The sequence below is a fragment of the Panthera tigris genome, chromosome B3 (genome assembly GCF_018350195.1).
Source record: "Panthera tigris isolate Pti1 chromosome B3, P.tigris_Pti1_mat1.1, whole genome shotgun sequence".
Lineage (NCBI taxonomy): Eukaryota > Metazoa > Chordata > Mammalia > Carnivora > Felidae > Panthera > Panthera tigris.
Genome location: NC_056665.1, coordinates 118,151,302 through 118,171,004, shown reverse-complemented (window position 1 = coordinate 118,171,004; position 19,703 = coordinate 118,151,302). Strand labels below are relative to the sequence as shown.

The 19,703-nt window shown below is 41.2% G+C and overlaps 1 protein-coding gene and 1 non-coding gene across 2 annotated transcripts; one reads left to right on the top strand and one right to left on the bottom strand.

The window, feature by feature from the left end:
• Nucleotides 1-11,831: 11,831 nt before the first annotated feature.
• LOC122239282 (peroxisomal succinyl-coenzyme A thioesterase-like) lies at nucleotides 11,832-16,958 on the bottom strand. Its single transcript, XM_042987766.1, has 3 exons — nucleotides 16,502-16,958; nucleotides 15,319-15,521; nucleotides 11,832-12,595 (listed from the first exon to the last, which is right to left on the bottom strand). The coding sequence occupies exons 1-3, from the start codon at nucleotides 16,956-16,958 to the stop codon at nucleotides 11,990-11,992; spliced, it is 1,266 nt and encodes a 421-aa protein (XP_042843700.1). The 3' UTR covers nucleotides 11,832-11,989.
• Nucleotides 12,648-12,718, top strand: LOC122239964. Its single transcript, XR_006219349.1, has one exon. It is a non-coding gene; the product is annotated as a small nucleolar RNA SNORD56 (small nucleolar RNA).
• Nucleotides 16,959-19,703: the final 2,745 nt, after the last annotated feature.

Below are 19,703 nucleotides of genomic sequence, written 5' to 3'. Positions count from 1 at the left end.
GCGGCAGACCCTTGGGCCTGAAGTCTCAAGGGAGAGGGCTGCCTGGCAGGAGTTGTAGCTATGGTGGTGGGAGCCAGGCAGTCCACTGTGAGATAGTAGGAGTGGAGAGAATAAACACCTTGACCTCACTCTCCTCTTGCCCTTCATATTCCTGAGTGCGTTTCTTTAGCTGAACGCAGCCAATCAGCTCAGCCTACTACTAGGTTACACAACAGGGTGGATGGAGCATACAGAAGATGCCCAGTGAGGGCAAGCTCAATAAATATTTATAAGCTGAATAAAAAGAAGCCAGAGTAGGTCCCAGATCTCAGAGTTCGGTGAGCTTTGACTACTCTATCTCCCGAGTAACTGCTGCAGGGTTTTTTAAACACCTGTTGCTTAAAGAGTTACAGGCTGTGCACAATCTAGGGACACTCAGCTTACAAAGACTTCGTGGGCTATCACAGCCACCAGCACAATTGAAATCTGCACTCAGGTTTCAGAAAGTCATGGTGAAAGGTGACTTCTCCCTCTCCCTTCCCTGATACCCAGGATGCTGTGAAGAGACGCAGAAATGGCTCCCAGGCACATGAGGGGAAAGCAGCTAAGGAGGAGGCCTTGCATTGGCCACTCAAAAGTGCCTTCCTGTAGGGAATTCAGCACGTAGGAACTCCATGGAAGAAATAAGTATTGTACAGGCCAACTGCCAGGGCGGCTTGCTCACAATCTGAAAAAGAATCAGCCGCTGTAGGAGAGGAGTGACTTCATACAAATTCCAATGTTTGTCTAGTGACTTGAAGTAGCTGTAGATTAATACCCCAATATGTGGCGTACTATCTCCAATATTAAACATAAAAATTAATTTCTGTGCCCCTATTTTAAGGGTAGGGACTTATGGATAGACAAAAGCCTTTGCCTGATTTAGGGTAGGATCTCTCTGGTTACCCCCAGATAATTACACACCCATAAATGTTTGTATCTTGTAAAAGGCCCCTGAACTTTTCCATGCTTAATAGCCCACTGACTTTTATTATAAATTCAATATGGAAAGGTTGAGTTTCAGAAAGAATTATTTCAGTGTTATCTCTGATCAGTATAGCATCAATGAGTAATTTCACTATCTGAATTAAACTTAGGACACCTTTTAAATATTGCCTAAACAGATCATGTCAAATGTTAGAGAACTGGAAATATCTTGGAGGCAAGATAAATCACTGGCTGCCAAGTGAGAGCAAATTGCTGTTAATGTCTAAAACGTAAATAAATACATACATACATATACACATATGGGGATCAAAAACAATGCCATAGTAAGATTAATAAAATAACAATCAGAGATGACTGAGAAAGATCTTCCTGTAGAGAAATAGTGTCAACCACAGTTACAGATTCTTTTGGGTTTTTTATCCTCCATTGACATCTGAGATCCATTTACTTTTCCAAAAATCCGAGTGAGAGTTAAAGGAGAAAAGGTTGGAGGTGGGATGGGCTCCCAGTTAACTCCAGTATTGGTTATGATTTCACTCATGATCCTGCCTGGGTCTATTTCTTGTTTACAGTTTTTGTGGGACAAGAAAGTTCCAAGTTTCCATTTCTTAGCAGCCAGTATACATCCCATTTGAGTAAGTCCCTTCTCCAAGATAGCGATAACTTAATTTCAATAATACTCTCATGGTTACATAGTATTGTATCAATGGTAACTTCCTGATTTTGATATTTGTAGTATGGTTATGTCAAATGTTAACATTAAGGGAAGGGGAGGAATTATATAGGGAACCCTGTACTATTTTTGACCCACATTTTTGTGGGTCTAAAATTATTTCAAAATGAAAGGTTTAAACAACAAAGAAAAATATCAGAGAGTGATGAAATCACCAAAAAGGATACCTTTGATCTTCTGTGCCCCACTTGTAGGGTTGGTAAAACCTGTCCACCTCAGATCCTTCCTCCTCCATATCTTTCAACATTTAGTCTTTCCCATTTGATTGAGGATTCCAGGAACTTGTGTTATCTCTGATCCCGTGTCTAAAAATCCGCTGAAATACTTGAATATTTCCCTTGTCTAAAGCATCTAGACCTAAGCATATGATTTCTCCGGAGGAATCTGATATTGTAACAAGTCTAGAGAGAAAGGGCATTAGGGCCACATGTCTCCCCTTTGAGGGAGTCTTTAAGGAAAGGCTCCTCACATTCAGAGAGATTCGATTAAATGGAAAGCATAGTTTTCAAAATAAACACTTGCTGTCTGGGTACAAAAACAGCTATACTCTTAGCCTGGTAAGCCTGCTCTTGGCTCAGGTCCCAGAACTTTGAATTACAGAAGTTACCAAGGTGAGTGCTTGCCAGGAGTTTTGCCCTAGTTGGAGCTGTTAGTGGGGAGTTTGAGAGATTAACTCTTTCAGGTGCTATATCATTTACTTTTGTAATTTATTTTTTTTATTTTTTTAACGTTTTTATTTATTTTTGAGACAGGGAGAGACAGAGCATGAACAGGGGAGGGTCAGAGAGAGGGAGACACAGAATCTGAAAGAGGTTCCAGGCTCTGAGCTGTCAGCACAGAGCCCTACGTGGGGCTCGAACTCACGGACCGCGAGGTCATGACCTGAGCCGAAGTCGGCCGCTTAACCGACTGAGCCACCCAGGCGCCCCGGCTTTTGTAATTAAAAAAAAAAAATTTTTTTTTTGAGAGAGAGAGCATGAGTGGGGGAGAGGGGCAGATGAGAAACAGAATCCCAAGCAGGCTCCATGGTCAGCACAGAGCCAGACACAGGGCTTAACCCCATCCCCTGGGATCACGACTTGAGCCATAATCAAGAGTGAGATGCTCAACCAACTGAGCCACCCAGGGCCCCCCTACTTTTGTAATTGTATTAAATCACTAGTAATCAATGACGAGATAGTTTGACCCAGAAACTATTGTACGAACAGAATGAAACGCTAGTTCACAAAAATACAATTTTAAAATATTTTAAGGAAGCTCTACACCCAACGTGGGGCTTACAACCCCAAGATCAAGAGTTGCATTCTGTACAGACTGAGCCAGGCAGATACCCCCTAAAAATGTATTTTCTATTTGCCAGTTCTCTGGCTATTCACCACCAGCACCATCCGTGCCCTGCAATAGCTCTGCTTCTAACCATTTGGAAGAGCAGGATGTAAATCTTTGAGAAAATATGAATGCCAGTTTATTTGCAATGTAGCGAAAGCAGATTATTTGGGCAACTGGGGCAGCCTGCTTCAGGCTGACTCTGATGGCTTCTTTAATTATTCCTGATTCCTTCTGTTATAACTCTTCATGACTGCAGTTATTTTCCAACTTCCCTTAAGTAGGATCGTGGTAATCTCCATAAGCTCATCAAACACAGAAACAGAGCATCTAACTCTTAGATATCATATTCAGAGGAGAGCGCTCACTGTGAGACCCTCTCTCCCCCGATTCAGCCTGGTCAATCTGAATGTCCTCTGCCTGATCCTAGTAGCCAATTTAACATAGATTTTCCAGAAGTCCGGTTGTATATTATAGTAAGAGCTGGATTTCTTGGTGAGTCAGTAGGTCTCTTCTCAATAGTGTGTCTATTTGTTAGCCCTTGGAAGCCTTCTTCTTTTACCTTTATTACTGGGAAAGTTTGAGGTGATTTATGGAGAAGGACTAAATAAATTTGCCCTTCAACATCATGAGGAGAAGTCAGAGAAACTTGTCTCAAGAGACCAGCTGAATGCTCCCTGCTGCTCTGATTTCTTGAAAGCCCAGGAGATAGTACTCTCATCCCCTCATCTTTTTACCCTAAGCTTTAAACTCCAAATCTTCTCCCCAAATAGACTTTCCTCTCATAACATCACAGTTTTCTATTTTAATATTGTCATTATAAGTCAGACCCAGGTCCTGCTAACTGGAATTGTCTTTGCTGCCTAATGTCCTGTCAGTGTTTTTTCCAGGTGCACAACCTAATTCTAGCATACCCCATGGACTACACAGATTTAGACTACATAGTATTGTTTCCACTGGTGGTGCTTTGAATCTTGAGTGTGGTTCCCAAATTGGACATTTGAAATCTCTACCATAGGACCTTGAACTTGTCTAGGAGGTGATAATATCCTTGGATAAAATGAATGGCATGTGCAGGGTCTTAGAAGAATGTTGTATGTTCACATCATCAAGAACAACATGTAAGAACTTGGCCCTACCAGCAAGAATTACTGGGAACTAGTAGAAACCTCAATATTGGCTTATGATACACAGTGACTGCGCAATATTTACTTTAACCAATGCCAAAGTTCATATAGTTCCAGGCTTTGCTTTGGACATACCTGAGACCAAACAAAAGCTACATCAGAATCCTGGGATTATGAAGAAAATCCAGAAAGTTGATACCTTCATGCAGATTATATATAGGTCATCTTAGAGTGGACAATGCCTTTTCATTTCTTTATGAGCATGAAGTGAGGTAGATATAAAGAAACTGATTGGCATTTCTGTGATTGGTGAAGATCTTAGGGATGGCACAATATAGGAGACACTCTTGATGAACCCCATCATCCCTTCTCATGTCTTTATGTGATTAAAAGCCAAAGGTGTCTGGAATTACAATTGTAGTGGGCAAGATATTGTACTAGATAGAGAGAGAGAGAGAGAGAGAGAGAGAGAGAGAGAGATGCAAGACAGTAGAGAACCCCATCATAAGACAAGAGAATCATTCTGTAATAAGAGCACCACCCATTCATATACTTACGAGATTAAAATGGTAAGAAGAGTGCCTCGCTGGCTCAGGCAGTAGAGCATACAACTCTTGAATCTCAGGGTTGTGAGTTTGAGCCCCATGTTGGGTGTAGAGATTACTTAAAAATAAAATCTTAAACAAGCAGCAAAACTAAAAGGCAACCAACAGAATGGGAGAAGATATTTGCAAATGACATATCAGATAAAGGGTTAGTATGCAAAATCTATAAAGAACTTATCAAACTCAACACCCAAAAAACAAATAATCCAGTAAAGAAATGGGCAAAAGACGTGAATAGACACTTCTCCAAAGAAGACATCCAGATGGCCAACCGACGCATGAAAAAATGCTCAACATCACTCATCATCAGGGAAATACAAATCAAAACCACAATGAGACACCACCTTACACCTGTCAGAATGGCTAACATTAACAACCCAGACAACAACAGGTGTTGGCAAGGATGAGCAGGAGGAGGATCTCTTTTGCACTGCTGGTGGGAATGCAAACTGGTGCAGCCACTCTGGAAAACAGGATGGAGGTTCCTCAAAAAACTAAAAATAGAACTACCCTATGACCCAGCAATTGCACTACTAGGCATTTATCCAAGGGACACAGGGATAAAGGGACACATGCACCCCCATGTTTATAGCAGCACTATCAACAATAGCCAAAGTATGGAAAGAGCCCAAATGTCCATCGATGGATGAATGGATAAAGAGATGTGGTATATATATATATATATATATATATATATATATATATATATATATACACAATGCAGTATTACTCAGCAATCAAAAAGAATGAAATCTTGTCATTTGCAACTACGTGGATGGAACTGGAGGGTATTATGCTACGCGAGATTGGTCAGTCAGAGAAAGACAAATGTCATATGACTTCACTCCTATGAGGACTTCAAGACACAAAACAGATGAATGTAAGGGAAGGAAAACAAAAATAATTAAAAACAGGGAGAGGGACAAAACATAAGAGACTCTTAAATATGGAGAATAAACTGAGGGTTACGGGAGGGGTTGTGGGAGGAGGGATGGGCTAAATGGGTAAGGGGCATTAAGGAATCTACTCCTGACATCATTGTTGCACTATATGCTAACTAATTTGGATGTAAATTAAAAATAAAATAAAATAAAAATTGTTTCTCAAAAAAAATAAAATAAAATAAAATACAATCTTAAGTGACGTGCCTGGGTGGCTCAGTCAGTTAAGCGTCAGACTTTGGCTTAGGTCAGGGTCTCGCCATTCTTGAGTTTGAGCCCCTCATCTGGCTCTCTGCTGTCAGCGATGAGCCTGCTTCAGATCCTCTGTCTCCCTCTCTCTCTGCCCCTGCCCCCTCTCAAGAATAAATAAATATTAAAATGAAATAAAATAAAATCTTAAGATAAAATGGAAGAGGTAGGATTTCCTGCTGGCTCAGTCAGTACAGCGTATAATTCTTGATATCAGGGTTGTGAGTTTGAGCCCCATGTTGGGTGTTGGGTGTTTATTTTTAAAAAAATAAAATAAAAATTTAGAAAAAAAGAAGATGTAGAGGAATTGCAATGCTAGTGAATGATTTTATGCAGAAGAATCTCAGGAAAACCACAAAAAGACCCAGAGCCTACCAATCTTTGGCACATCACTAATTTATGGGATTATAATGAATATGTGTACAGAATTTAAATTACTGGTCCATATTCATCTGATTAGTAAGGTTTTCTGAAAGAACCAGCATCAGAAAGGAAGTATTACTTACTGAAGACCATTATCTGTTGCTCTTTTTGAAATGAAACTGGTTTAGTATTTGTATATTGTTGCTGTGGTATGTAAGTATATTGGGTTCAGACCGATTTAAGACATGATATACACCCAGGGAGTCATCTTAAGCTGTCTTATGTTGGGTAAGAATGGTCAGGGGACATCAGTCTAGCTAAGAAGATCTCGGTAATAGATTTGAGAAGCTGGGCAAGGAGCTCAGAAAAAGTAGAGACAAGTGACTCTTCTTGAAGTCTATATCATTAACTTCTGTCATAAAAGAGCAAAATGGAAAAATGTAGTAGAAATATAAAGTAGATAGGTTATCGCATATCAGATAAACACTACAGAAGTACATTTGCACCCATCCCTTGGAATAGACCTACACTGCTCCCTTTATGTGAATCAGTTCGGGATGCCTAATGTGGTTCTAAATACTGGTGGGCAACGAAGATGTGCAAGGAACACAGAGGGTCCTAACCTAAGGCAGGCAACTCTTCTGGAGTTTTCTTTCTTTTTAAATCTGTATTGATTTTTTCAAAAGTTAAATGTTGAGTACATCAGGAGAATAATTGAAAAATATGTGAGACTTTAAGGAAAAATAATGACCATTATCTAGTAGTAAGTAGTCATAAAACATTGTCTTTACTTCTGAAGCCCCTGTGTGCTGCACCCTGATCCCAATCAAAGGTAATCACCATCTTCAATTTTGTGTCTATTAACCTTTTAGCTTTCTTTATAATTTTATCATGTTTGTATCTTTGAACAATATTTTTTACTTTTACCAAGTTTTGAATCTTACATAATACGTTTATTTTTTTTCTTGATCAAAGTTTTTATTTAGCTGAATGCAAAATGGTCTGTTACCTTATATGTTTACTTTATACCCTATACATGTGCCATACTATATATGACCTTATAGCATTTTTTAGAGCACAAGATTGAACACTAGGAAAATCAACCTGATATCTTGCCCTTTACTGAAATGTATAGTCCAATTACATTTAATGTAATTACTGATCTATTTGAGTTTAAATTATTATTTCTTTTCTTTCCTGCTTATTCTATAGTTTTTATCTTCTTTTATTTTTTTAAAAAAATTATTCCATTTGCCTCCTATATTAGCTTATGGTAATAACTTTCCTGATTTATTAACATTGAATAAAAATTAACATTTGTATCACCTTGTGAAAAATGCAATAACCTCTACTTATTTCCTTGCTTCATATGCTATTTAATTCTTTGTGTATTTGAAACCCCATAGTATATTATTTGTAAATATTTATTTAGATTTATCTATATATTTACACTTTTCATTATATTCCATTTCTTCCTTCACCTACTTGCTTTCCCCTAGAATCATTTTCCTTGTGCTGGAAGAATACTCTTTAGTGTTTCCGTTATTGCAGGTAGGCTATATTATCTAAATTCATATTTTTCTAAAAATGATTTTATTTTGATTTCATCAAATTGTTTTCAATAAACTTTATGAACAATACATGCTTCCATACTGAAGTATCTATTTTGCTAGTTATAGGCTTCTAGGTCGTCAGGTAGTTTCTGTCATCACATTGAGGATATTATTCCAGTGGTTTCCCTTTTCCATTATTGCTGTTTTTAAGTCAGTTGTTAGATCTATTGTTTTTCCTTTGAAGGTTATCTTTTTCCTGTGGCTACTGGTAAGGTGTTTTTTCCCATATTTTTCTTTTTTTATACACATATTTTTAGATTTAGACTCAAATTAGTTAACATATAGTGTAGTATTGGTTTCGGGAGGAGAATTTTGTGATTCAGCACTTACATATAACACCCAGCGCTCATCCCATCAAGTGCCCTCCTTAATGCCTATCAACACATTTAGCCTATTCACCGCCCCCCCCCCCCACACCTTGCTGGTAAGGTTTTTTGTTTTTTGTTTTTTAATGTTTATTTATTTATTTTGAGAGAGAGAGAGAGAGAGAGAGTGCCCTTGCACACACAAGTGGGGGAGGGGCAGAGAGAGAAAGGGAGGCAGAATCACAAGCAGGCTCTACACTGTCTGCACAGAGCCCAATGTGGGGCTCAGTCTCACAAACCATGAGATCATGACTTGAGCCCATACCAAAATACAGACTCTTAACCCACTGAACCGCCCAGGCGCCCTGCTGGTTAAGTTTCTAATCTTTATCTTTCTTTTCAGTTTTCCTACATAACAAACAATTCTGTGGGAGGACTGCATTTTCCAAAGATCACTGCAACACTAACTCCCATCTCAGATGCTCTTCTAGGAAACTTGCCGTTTTCCTTATCAGGAGATGAGGGTCTATAGCCACTTCTCCTTGCACTTGAGGTCTTTGTGTCCACCTCAAACAATAGAGTACAGTTGAAATGATACTATGTGACTTCCAAAGCTAGATCTGAAAAAATGCCACGTATTTCTGCCATCTTCTCTTGGGAAATTCATTCTTGAACCTCCGGTATTATGCTGTGAGAAAACTCAAGCAGCCTGTGGACATACCTATATGTACAGGAATCACAACTGCTTTTAGGACTAGGTGGCAGGTGGAAGCTGGAAGGACTTCAAGGAGACTGTTAGTGAAAGCCTAAAGGGCCGCATGGAGACTATTATTGAGGGCTAAAGGAAAGCAATAAAAACTTACTGGAAGCTGAAGGCAAGAATGACACAGTAAGGTGAAAAACGGACAATATACCTAAATGAATTCAACAATCTGGCTAAGGTGATTTCCCAGCAGAATACCCACAGTGCCACCCGGCTTCTTCTTGCTGCCTGTGATAAAATGCAAGAGGACAAATTAAAGAATGCTCTGTTAAATATGAAAGAACCAGGACTTGCCAAGTTTGACAATAATACTGTTTCTTCTTCCCAGCCTTCCCATGTGTTAATTAGTCTTTAAGTAAGACAGGACCTCAGATCAAAGTCAAACCTGGAATGGGTCTGTGGAAGACCGTTTGTAAAGACCTCAGAGAGATTCAAGGTAGCGCTTCACGGGACATTTCAGACTGACAAAAGGCCCTCTGAAGATTTTAAGGTGTCCCTAGCAGATCCTATCAAATAACAGAGCTTCTACAAATCTTAAGAGTATTATCCTGCAGCATCCTCACAGGAAGCCCCAGGTAGGGAAGTTCTTACCTCAAATAGACTTCTAGTGGTATGTTTTATCTAATAAGGTGAATCTCACTAAGGTTTTTAGGAAACCCACATAGTTCTTGAGAGAATTGTTCTGGTAGAAGTACAAATTTGAACTAAAACAGAAAAAAATGCCCAAAAAAGGGGGAGGGCGGCACCTGGGTGGCTCAGTGAGTTAAACGTCTGACTTTGGCTCAGGTCATGATCTCACGGTCTGTGGGTTCAAGCCCTACATCGGGCTCTGTGCTGACAGCTCAGAGCCTGGAGCCTCCTTTGGATTCTGTGTCTCCCTCTCACTCTGGCCCTCCCCTGCTCATGCTCTATCTGACTCTCTCTCAAAAATAAATAAAAATTAAGAAAAAAAAGAACTTTGGACTCCTAATATTTTCCATCTAGGAAGCAGATTGAGGAGGCTTTGTAGTTACTAATTCAAGTTTTCTTAAGGAAAATAAAGGTACCTCCCGGGGGCAGATTTTCAAAAAATGGTTACAATGTTTCCCATCCCACATTCTTCTAGAATCTTGCCACTCCCCTTTTTCAGAGGTGAACTCTATGTTCTCCTTGAGCTTGGGTGGGTCTTTGTGACTGCCTTGACCAAGAGAGTAGGGCAAGAGTGATGCCATGTAGCTTCCAAAACTACGTCAAAAGAATGGCATGCAATTTTGCCTTGCTCTCTTGGATCCAAGCCCAAGTAGCCAGGGAGAAGGTCCACGAACTGTGAGATCATGACCTGAGCCAAAGTCGGATGCTCAACCGACTGAGCCACCCAGGCGCCCCCATAAGAGACTCTTAAATACTGAGAACAAACTGAGGGTTGATGAGGGGTGGGGGAGAGGGGAAAGTCGGTGATGGGCATTGAGGAGGCACTTGTTGGGGTGAGCACTGGGTGTTGTATGGAAACCAACTTGACAATAAATTATATTTAATATAAATAAATAAATAAATAAATAAATAAGGACATGAGAGTGAGCCTCCCCCCCCCCCCCCCCCCGCGTGATGGAATTAGTGCCCTTCTAAAAAACCAGAGCTCACTTTCTTTGCCACATGAAGACACAAGGAGAAGTCAGCCATCTGTGAGCCAGAAAAAACCCCTTACCGGGAACTAAATCTGCTGGAACATTGATCTTGGACTTCCCAGCCTCCAGAATGAGATAAATATCTTGTTGTTTCAGCCATCCAGCCTATGGTATTTTGTTACAACAGCCCACGCTAAGACATAGTGCTTCTTGAATATGTGGCTTGACGTCCTTATCAGTTTGGGAAAATTCTCAACCTTTATTTCTTCAAATACATTTATGCAATGCTTTGTAGCCCTGATGTCGGGAAAATGAGGAATGATGCCTCTAAGAATGTCACACTCTGATTTTCCAAACTCTATTCTTTTTTTTTTTTTTTAGTGTTTATTTATTTTTTGGGAGGGGGGCAGAGAAAGAGAGGGAGACACAGAATCGGAAGCAGATTCCAGGCTCTGAGCTGTCAGCACAGAGCCTGATGCGGAGCTTGAATCTGTGAACTGTGAGATGACCTGAGCCGAAGTCGGATGCTTAACCGACTGAGCCACCCAGGCACCCCTCCAAACTCTATTCTGAAAGCCAAGAAGCAGGAAAATAAGTCACAGTCATTCATCCTTGGAACAGAGCTTAGACTTAACTATTCTTGGGGCAGATGCTCCCCTTCTTACCTCAACTCCTCCTCCCAAAGAATTCATCTCTGATATCTGTGCGGAAAAGGTCAGTCTGGCTATCCTCATATCAACACCTCTCTATACAGTTTTGGCCAATGAAAATTCTACCCTGCTACCAGTATTTGAACCAGTAGCAAACATTGGATGGCAATTCTCCCAGAGATAGAAAAAGAAGGGGCGCCTGGGTGGCTCAGTCGGTTGAGCGTCCGACTTCAACTCAGGTCACGATCTCACGGTTTGTGAGTTCGAGCCCCGCGTCAGGCTCTGGGCTGATGGCTCAGAGCCTGGAGCCTGCTTCCGATTCTGTGTCTCCCTCTCTCTCTGCCCCTCCCCCATTCATGCTCTGTGTCTCTCTGTCTCAAAAATAAATAAACATTAAAAAAATTTTTTTTCAGAAAAAGTAACCTAGTATTTGTTCAGCTTTAAATTTCAACCACGGCTCAAAGTGGTAAGTAAAAACCATATAGAAGAAAACACAAATTTTAACAGGGAATGCTTTTGTGTGTGTGTGTGTGTTGTATACATCTAACTGAATCTTCTGTAATATGCATGTATTACATTAGTAAAATTAATGAAAAAATAATTTATTCAAATTGTTACCTAAAACACATCATTAATACCCATGACATGAATTTAATGTTATCCAGGGGACAACCAATTCACATATGATTATTAAACACCAGAATCTGACCTTGAATTTCTCACGTAGACAACAGACCCAACACATTACAATTTGGGAGAAGCTATATTCTGGGGACCTCCAAGATGTCTGCAGAAAAAGGTTAGAATTTGTTTCCAAGCATCTTCCTGGGCCTTAGAATGAGCCCTGGGCTCCCCACCCCAGAGCACAGGTTTGTTCAGTAATTTATGCACAGAAGCTGGGCACAGGGGGAAGTAAGGAGGCTCAATGTAATGCCCAGTCCCAGGATAAGAGATGATCTTAAGTTTTTCCTTTCCGTGGGCCTGTAACCGTTCAGAGGCTATTTGGGCATATAACTCACTCCTCCAGTTATGGTCATCCTGACCCACGATGAAGAGGATGGGCCCCTGGGCCTTCTCAATTGGAATCATGCTGGGGTTCTCATAGCCTCCTACAGTATCATTCCGTATATCCACAATGTCCAGGACGCCTGAGAAAGTGACCTTGATTCTCCTCAGATCATAGCTCAATGAAGGGATGCAAGTCTGCTTGTAGTATATAGGTTTGTTTCCACTGAACCCAGATCCATTGATGGAAACTGTGGCTGAGATGTTCTTTAAAAATGAGGCCATGGAGAGACAAATATCAGCCCCTAAAGAAATGCCCAGAAGCCCAATGCCTGGGCCCTTTACCTGGAAGAAAAGAAGAAAGAAGCATCAAGAATGTATCTAATAGAAAAATGTTCTACAATGATGGCAGCATTTTTCGTCAATAGCAGCTCACCTAGTGAGTGTTCATACTTTCAGTCTTAGTGAAGCTGAGGGTAGAGGAAAAATAAGAAGTAGCCGTCCTACTAGAGGCTGACAAAAAAAAAAAAAGAAAGAAAGAAAGAAAGAAAGAAAGAAAGAAAGAAAGAAAGAAAGAAAGAAAGAAAGGAAGAAAATGGGCATCTGGCTGGGTCAGTGGGTAGAGCACACGACTCTTGATCTTAGGGTCCTGTGTTCAAGCCCCACATTGGGCATAGAGATTAGTTTCAAAAAATAAATAAATAAAGGTATTACCTATTAAAAGAAAATGGAATGTAACTAGAGATGCTGCTACCTTTAATTTGTGAATTGGCCACAAGAGTATCAACTTCAGCTCAACTTCAACCTCAACCTCTTTCCCATATTAAACATATCTGGCTGAACACATGGCAAACAAATCTTTTTTTTTTTTTTCTTTTTTCATGGCAATCAAAGATTAACCTCACTGGCAAGTCTGGGAATCATTTACAAATGTTCCAGAGAATCATCCACTAGAGAATGGCCAATCATGGAGCCTATGAAATTCAGGTCCACATTCAGGTAGGCACAATCAAGTCTCAATGGGCCTAGGTATCTAACTGTGTGGAATCAAGTTCCGTTCTATTAAGCGAAAGATTCATCAAACCCCATCTAAATACACTACCAAATAATTAACTCTATAGAAACAAAGTAAGACTTTAGAATCAAATTAAGTAGTTCTTAGCTTCTGAAATGCGTGAGCAAGTTCTGGTCAAAATTTGGGAACACACATAGTAAGTTAAAGATTAAAAAATCAAAATAAAAAGATTCCAGTGAAGGAAACAAACAACAAAACTAAAAGGTAACCTAAGGGATGGGAGAAGATATTTGCAAATTACATATCTTATAAAGGGTAGTATCTAAAATATAGAAAGAATGTATAAAACCCAACATGCAAAAAACAAATAATCAAATTAATAGATGGGCAGGGGCACCTAGCCAGTTCAGTCAGTAGAGCATATGACTCTTAATCTCAGGGTCCTGAGTTCAAGACCCACACTGGGCATGGAGCCTACTTAAAAACAGTTAAGAAAGGAAGGAAGGAAGGAAGGAAGGAAGGAAGGAAGGAGAAGAAGAAGAAGAAGAAGAAGAAGAAGAAGAAGAAGAAAAGAAAGAAAGAAAGAAAGAAAGAAAGAAAGAAAGAAAGAAAGAAAGAAAAATGGGCAGAAGACATGAATAGGCATTTTTTCAGAGGAGACATACACACCAAAAAAAAAAAAAAAAAAAAAAGAAGAGGAAGACATATAAGCCAACACACATATGAAAACATGCTCAACATCACTCATCATCAGGGAAATGCAAATCAAAACTATAATGAGATATCACCCCACACCTGTTAGAATGGCTAAAATCAGTAACACAAGAAACAAGTGTTGGCATGGATGTGGAGAAAAAGGAACACACATATACGGGAATGCAAACTGGTGCACCTACTGTGGAAAACAGTATGGAGGTTCCTCAAAAAGTTAAAAATAGAACTATCCTACAATCCAGTATTTGCACTACTGGGTATTTACCCAAAAAATGCAAAAACATGAATTCAAAGGGATAAATCACCCCTATGTTTACTGCAGCATTGTTTACAATAGCCAAATTAGGAATCCGCCCAAGTACGCATGATAGATGAATGGATAAAAATGTGGTGTGTGTGTGTGTGTGTGTGTGTGTGTGTGCACGCGCGCACGCGCGCGTGTGTGCGTGTAGATAGATAGATATAATTGAGCCATAAAAAAGAATGGAATCTTGCCATTTGTAACCCCATGGATAGAACTAGAGAGTATAATGCTAAGTGAAATAAGTCAGTCAGAGAATGACAAATACCATAGAATTTCACTCATATGTGGAATTTAAAAATCAAAATGAGCAAAGGGAAAAAGAGAGGGAGGGAAATCAACAGACTCTTAACTACAAAGAACAAACTGATGGTTACCAGAGGGGAAGGTGGGTGGGGTTAACTAGGCGCTGGGGATTAAGGCTGCAGTTGTGATGGGCTGTTGAATCACTATACTGCACACCTGAAAATAATATAACACTGTATGTTAACTATACTGGAATTAAAATTAAAAAACTTAATTAAAGGGGCTCCTGGATGGCTCAGCCAGTTGAGCATCCAACTCTTGATCTTGGCTCAGGTCACGATCTCACGATTTGTGAGTTGGAGCCACACGTTGGGCTCTGCGCTAACAACAGGGAGCCTGCTTGCGATTATCTTTCTCCCCCTCTCTCTGTCCCTCCCCTGCTTGCTCTCTTTCTCAAAATAAATAAATAAACATTACAAGAAACTTAATTGAAAAAAGCATGCAAAACTAACAAATTAGAAACACCATTTGCATAACAAGAGGAATTTTAATGTCCCTGAATAATTCCTTTAAATAAAATCTCACATGGATTTTATGATTAATTCTGCATTACTAAGCCATCTGACAGAGAAAGTGTAAATAGGCACCTAAAGCCAAGGAAGTCTCTAAAAGAAATCTCTGTGAAGGAAGACTAGAGCAGCATCAGGGCACCTGGTACAGGTGAGTGCAAAGTGACACCATCTCTGGATGTATTTCTGGAAAGAATGATACAATAAAGGACATTAGGAGAACCTGGGAGTGTTGAAGCATGTAGCACACGGCTTCTTCAAAGTAGGTCAGGTCTATGCTATCCAATTCCTCGGGAAGATCTTCAAAATTATAATAAGCTAACGCCAACGTGGCAAAGCCATGACCAGCCAGAAGGCTGGCTCTGTATTCCAACAGGCCCCCTCCAATTCCAAAGATGTCAATGATCCCTGGGAAAGGTCCAGGTCCTAGAGAATAGAATAATAGAAAGGAAAGGCATTATACATTTAATGAATTTGTTTTCCTTTTAGAGATCTTTCTAAATTACTTAGTGGGTTCCTATGAATCAAAGGCAAAAATCTGCTCCCCAAGTTACTACTGAAATGGAATACAAGTACCTTGGAAAGAGGAAAATCTACAAAGGAAAATCTCCCTTCTCAGTGATGAGTTTATCCTCCATATGATTCTATAAATTATCTACAAGATTCTAAGAATTTTTGGTTGTCAGGGAGAGTAACAAAGTCTGTCATTAATGATTGCAGCATGGAAGGAGGAATTTCATGTTTCAGATAGCGTTGATTCACAGTGTCCTGTTAGGGGATGGGACATAAAATTAAGAATCTCGAAATAAAGCTTTATGTTGGGTTGCATCGACCCTTGGCTTTCGTGTGTGTGTGTGTGTGTGTGTGTGTGTGTGTGTGTACTGATATTTCAGATGTCTATCTAGAGAGAGGAAAGAAAAATAAATACCCAGAGATGACTTCAGGTGAGAAAGGCAGGGGAGTCTTAAGTGTGACCTGTGGCACCGAGGGGCATGAAGAAGTGGGGAAAACGCCTAATGCACCCAGGACACTAGAGAAGGATGACATGGCAATCCTTCCTTGATCGTTATCATTTTCCCTAAGACCAGTCGGGCTGATGAGATCTACAGAGTAGTTTTTAATAGCAAGGTGGACAACATGCCTACCCATTTATTTATTTATCTTTACCTTCGGAACAATACCCACCTCATTGAGATATTACGGAGATTAAAAGAGATTAAAAGACATAATGCCAGCAAAACGCGTAACACAGAGCCCAACATCTCAAAATACACACCCCGGTTTGTGCACTGGCTTAGCAATCATCAGCTTCTCTGTCCTTAGGGACGACCTAAATTCTCCCTAAAGCAGTACCGGAAACCACGGCCACCAGGGCACCCTGTCTGTCCCTCGTGCCTAGCACTCACCAGGCGGCAGGAAGAGCGTGCCGCGCACCCGGCCGGCGCGCACCGGCCCGCGCCGCACCCCCGGCCGCAGGAAGTCGCGCTCCAGCACCGTCCGGCTCAGGACCCGCCCGATGTCGGGCTCGTGGCCCTCGAGCACCTCCAGCTCCACGGCGAAGGGCGTCTGCACGTCCCGCTTCACAAACCGCCAAAAAGGCTTCTCGGTCTCCAGGGCCCAGAGCAGCCCCATGGGCTCGAGCCCCGTAAAGCTGCCGCCCAGCGCGGGCGCGCGCGCCAGGTCCAGGAGGCCGTCGGCGTCCGCTTGGTACAGCGCGCGGGCCCGGAAGAGCGAGCCATTCTCGTCGCGCAGGGACGTGCGCAGCGTGACGGGCTGTCCCGGGGAGAGGCCGCGCACGGTGATGCGCACGGGCTCGTCCCATGCGCAGCGGCCCGCGGGCTCCAGCGTCACCGTAGCCGCCATCCTGATTACTGCGGAACAGCAAGGCCGTCTCCCCAGAGTCACGTGTCCGGCCAGGAGTCCCTCCACCTCCCGGGGAAGCAATTGCAATTGGAAACTTTGCGATCTTCAGATTGGACGCTTGGACACGCTAAGCCGCTGTATGAAGTCAGCTAGAGTTTGTGAAACTCCACTAGTGTCTGATTGGAAGGAAGTATCTGCCAAAATAAGAGTTCATTATTATGCAATCCAGCGCAGTGAGTGTGGAAATAGACGTACCAAGACCGCTGAGATTGGGAAAGATACTAGTAGTTCGGAGAACCTGGAGTTTTATAAAGCATCCCAGGCGATTATAATTCAGATGATCAGTGGAGAAGCAGTCCTAATCCTTCCATTGCCTCTCCATCCTTTTCCAAGCCTTTTTCTAGAGTTAAGAGTACCTAGGGTGGCTTCCAGAGCAGGTAGATGTTTCTGGGGTGAGATCTACCTGGGTTCCGGACTGATCCTGCTCCTTAAGAGCCTGGTGATCTTTAGCAAGATATGTAATGAAGCCCCTGAATCCAGTCTCCTTATCTGTAAAAGGTTTATTGTGATGATTACATGGGCTAACGTGTAAAAGCACCGCACCAATCCACCTATAGTGGGTGCTCAGGAAGAGTTTTGCTCTTCATTCACAAATCTCGACACTGGCAGTGTGAGGGTTGAGTTGTGTCTGGGTTCTGGCAGGAATCAAGTGGCACATTCCAAATAGGTAGTTTGTGGAGAGTTTCATAAAGAGACTATTCCCAAAGGCATTGGCAAGGTTGGCGGCAGACCCTTGGGCCTGAAGTCTCAAGGGAGAGGGCTGCCTGGCAGGAGTTGTAGCTATGGTGGTGGGAGCCAGGCAGTCCACTGTGAGATAGTAGGAGTGGAGAGAATAAACACCTTGACCTCACTCTCCTCTTGCCCTTCATATTCCTGAGTGCGTTTCTTTAGCTGAACGCAGCCAATCAGCTCAGCCTACTACTAGGTTACACAACAGGGTGGATGGAGCATACAGAAGATGCCCAGTGAGGGCAAGCTCAATAAATATTTATAAGCTGAATAAAAAGAAGCCAGAGTAGGTCCCAGATCTCAGAGTTCGGTGAGCTTTGACTACTCTATCTCCCGAGTAACTGCTGCAGGGTTTTTTAAACACCTGTTGCTTAAAGAGTTACAGGCTGTGCACAATCTAGGGACACTCAGCTTACAAAGACTTCGTGGGCTATCACAGCCACCAGCACAATTGAAATCTGCACTCAGGTTTCAGAAAGTCATGGTGAAAGGTGACTTCTCCCTCTCCCTTCCCTGATACCCAGGATGCTGTGAAGAGACGCAGAAATGGCTCCCAGGCACATGAGGGGAAAGCAGCTAAGGAGGAGGCCTTGCATTGGCCACTCAAAAGTGCCTTCCTGTAGGGAATTCAGCACGTAGGAACTCCATGGAAGAAATAAGTATTGTACAGGCCAACTGCCAGGGCGGCTTGCTCACAATCTGAAAAAGAATCAGCCGCTGTAGGAGAGGAGTGACTTCATACAAATTCCAATGTTTGTCTAGTGACTTGAAGTAGCTGTAGATTAATACCCCAATATGTGGCGTACTATCTCCAATATTAAACATAAAAATTAATTTCTGTGCCCCTATTTTAAGGGTAGGGACTTATGGATAGACAAAAGCCTTTGCCTGATTTAGGGTAGGATCTCTCTGGTTACCCCCAGATAATTACACACCCATAAATGTTTGTATCTTGTAAAAGGCCCCTGAACTTTTCCATGCTTAATAGCCCACTGACTTTTATTATAAATTCAATATGGAAAGGTTGAGTTTCAGAAAGAATTATTTCAGTGTTATCTCTGATCAGTATAGCATCAATGAGTAATTTCACTATCTGAATTAAACTTAGGACACCTTTTAAATATTGCCTAAACAGATCATGTCAAATGTTAGAGAACTGGAAATATCTTGGAGGCAAGATAAATCACTGGCTGCCAAGTGAGAGCAAATTGCTGTTAATGTCTAAAACGTAAATAAATACATACATACATATATACATATGGGGATCAAAAACAATGCCATAGTAAGATTAATAAAATAACAATCAGAGATGACTGAGAAAGATCTTCCTGTAGAGAAATAGTGTCAACCACAGTTACAGATTCTTTTGGGTTTTTTATCCTCCATTGACATCTGAGATCCATTTACTTTTCCAAAAATCCGAGTGAGAGTTAAAGGAGAAAAGGTTGGAGGTGGGATGGGCTCCCAGTTAACTCCAGTATTGGTTATGATTTCACTCATGATCCTGCCTGGGTCTATTTCTTGTTTACAGTTTTTGTGGGACAAGAAAGTTCCAAGTTTCCATTTCTTAGCAGCCAGTATACATCCCATTTGAGTAAGTCCCTTCTCCAAGATAGCGATAACTTAATTTCAATAATACTCTCATGGTTACATAGTATTGTATCAATGGTAACTTCCTGATTTTGATATTTGTAGTATGGTTATGTCAAATGTTAACATTAAGGGAAGGGGAGGAATTATATAGGGAACCCTGTACTATTTTTGACCCACATTTTTGTGGGTCTAAAATTATTTCAAAATGAAAGGTTTAAACAACAAAGAAAAATATCAGAGAGTGATGAAATCACCAAAAAGGATACCTTTGATCTTCTGTGCCCCACTTGTAGGGTTGGTAAAACCTGTCCACCTCAGATCCTTCCTCCTCCATATCTTTCAACATTTAGTCTTTCCCATTTG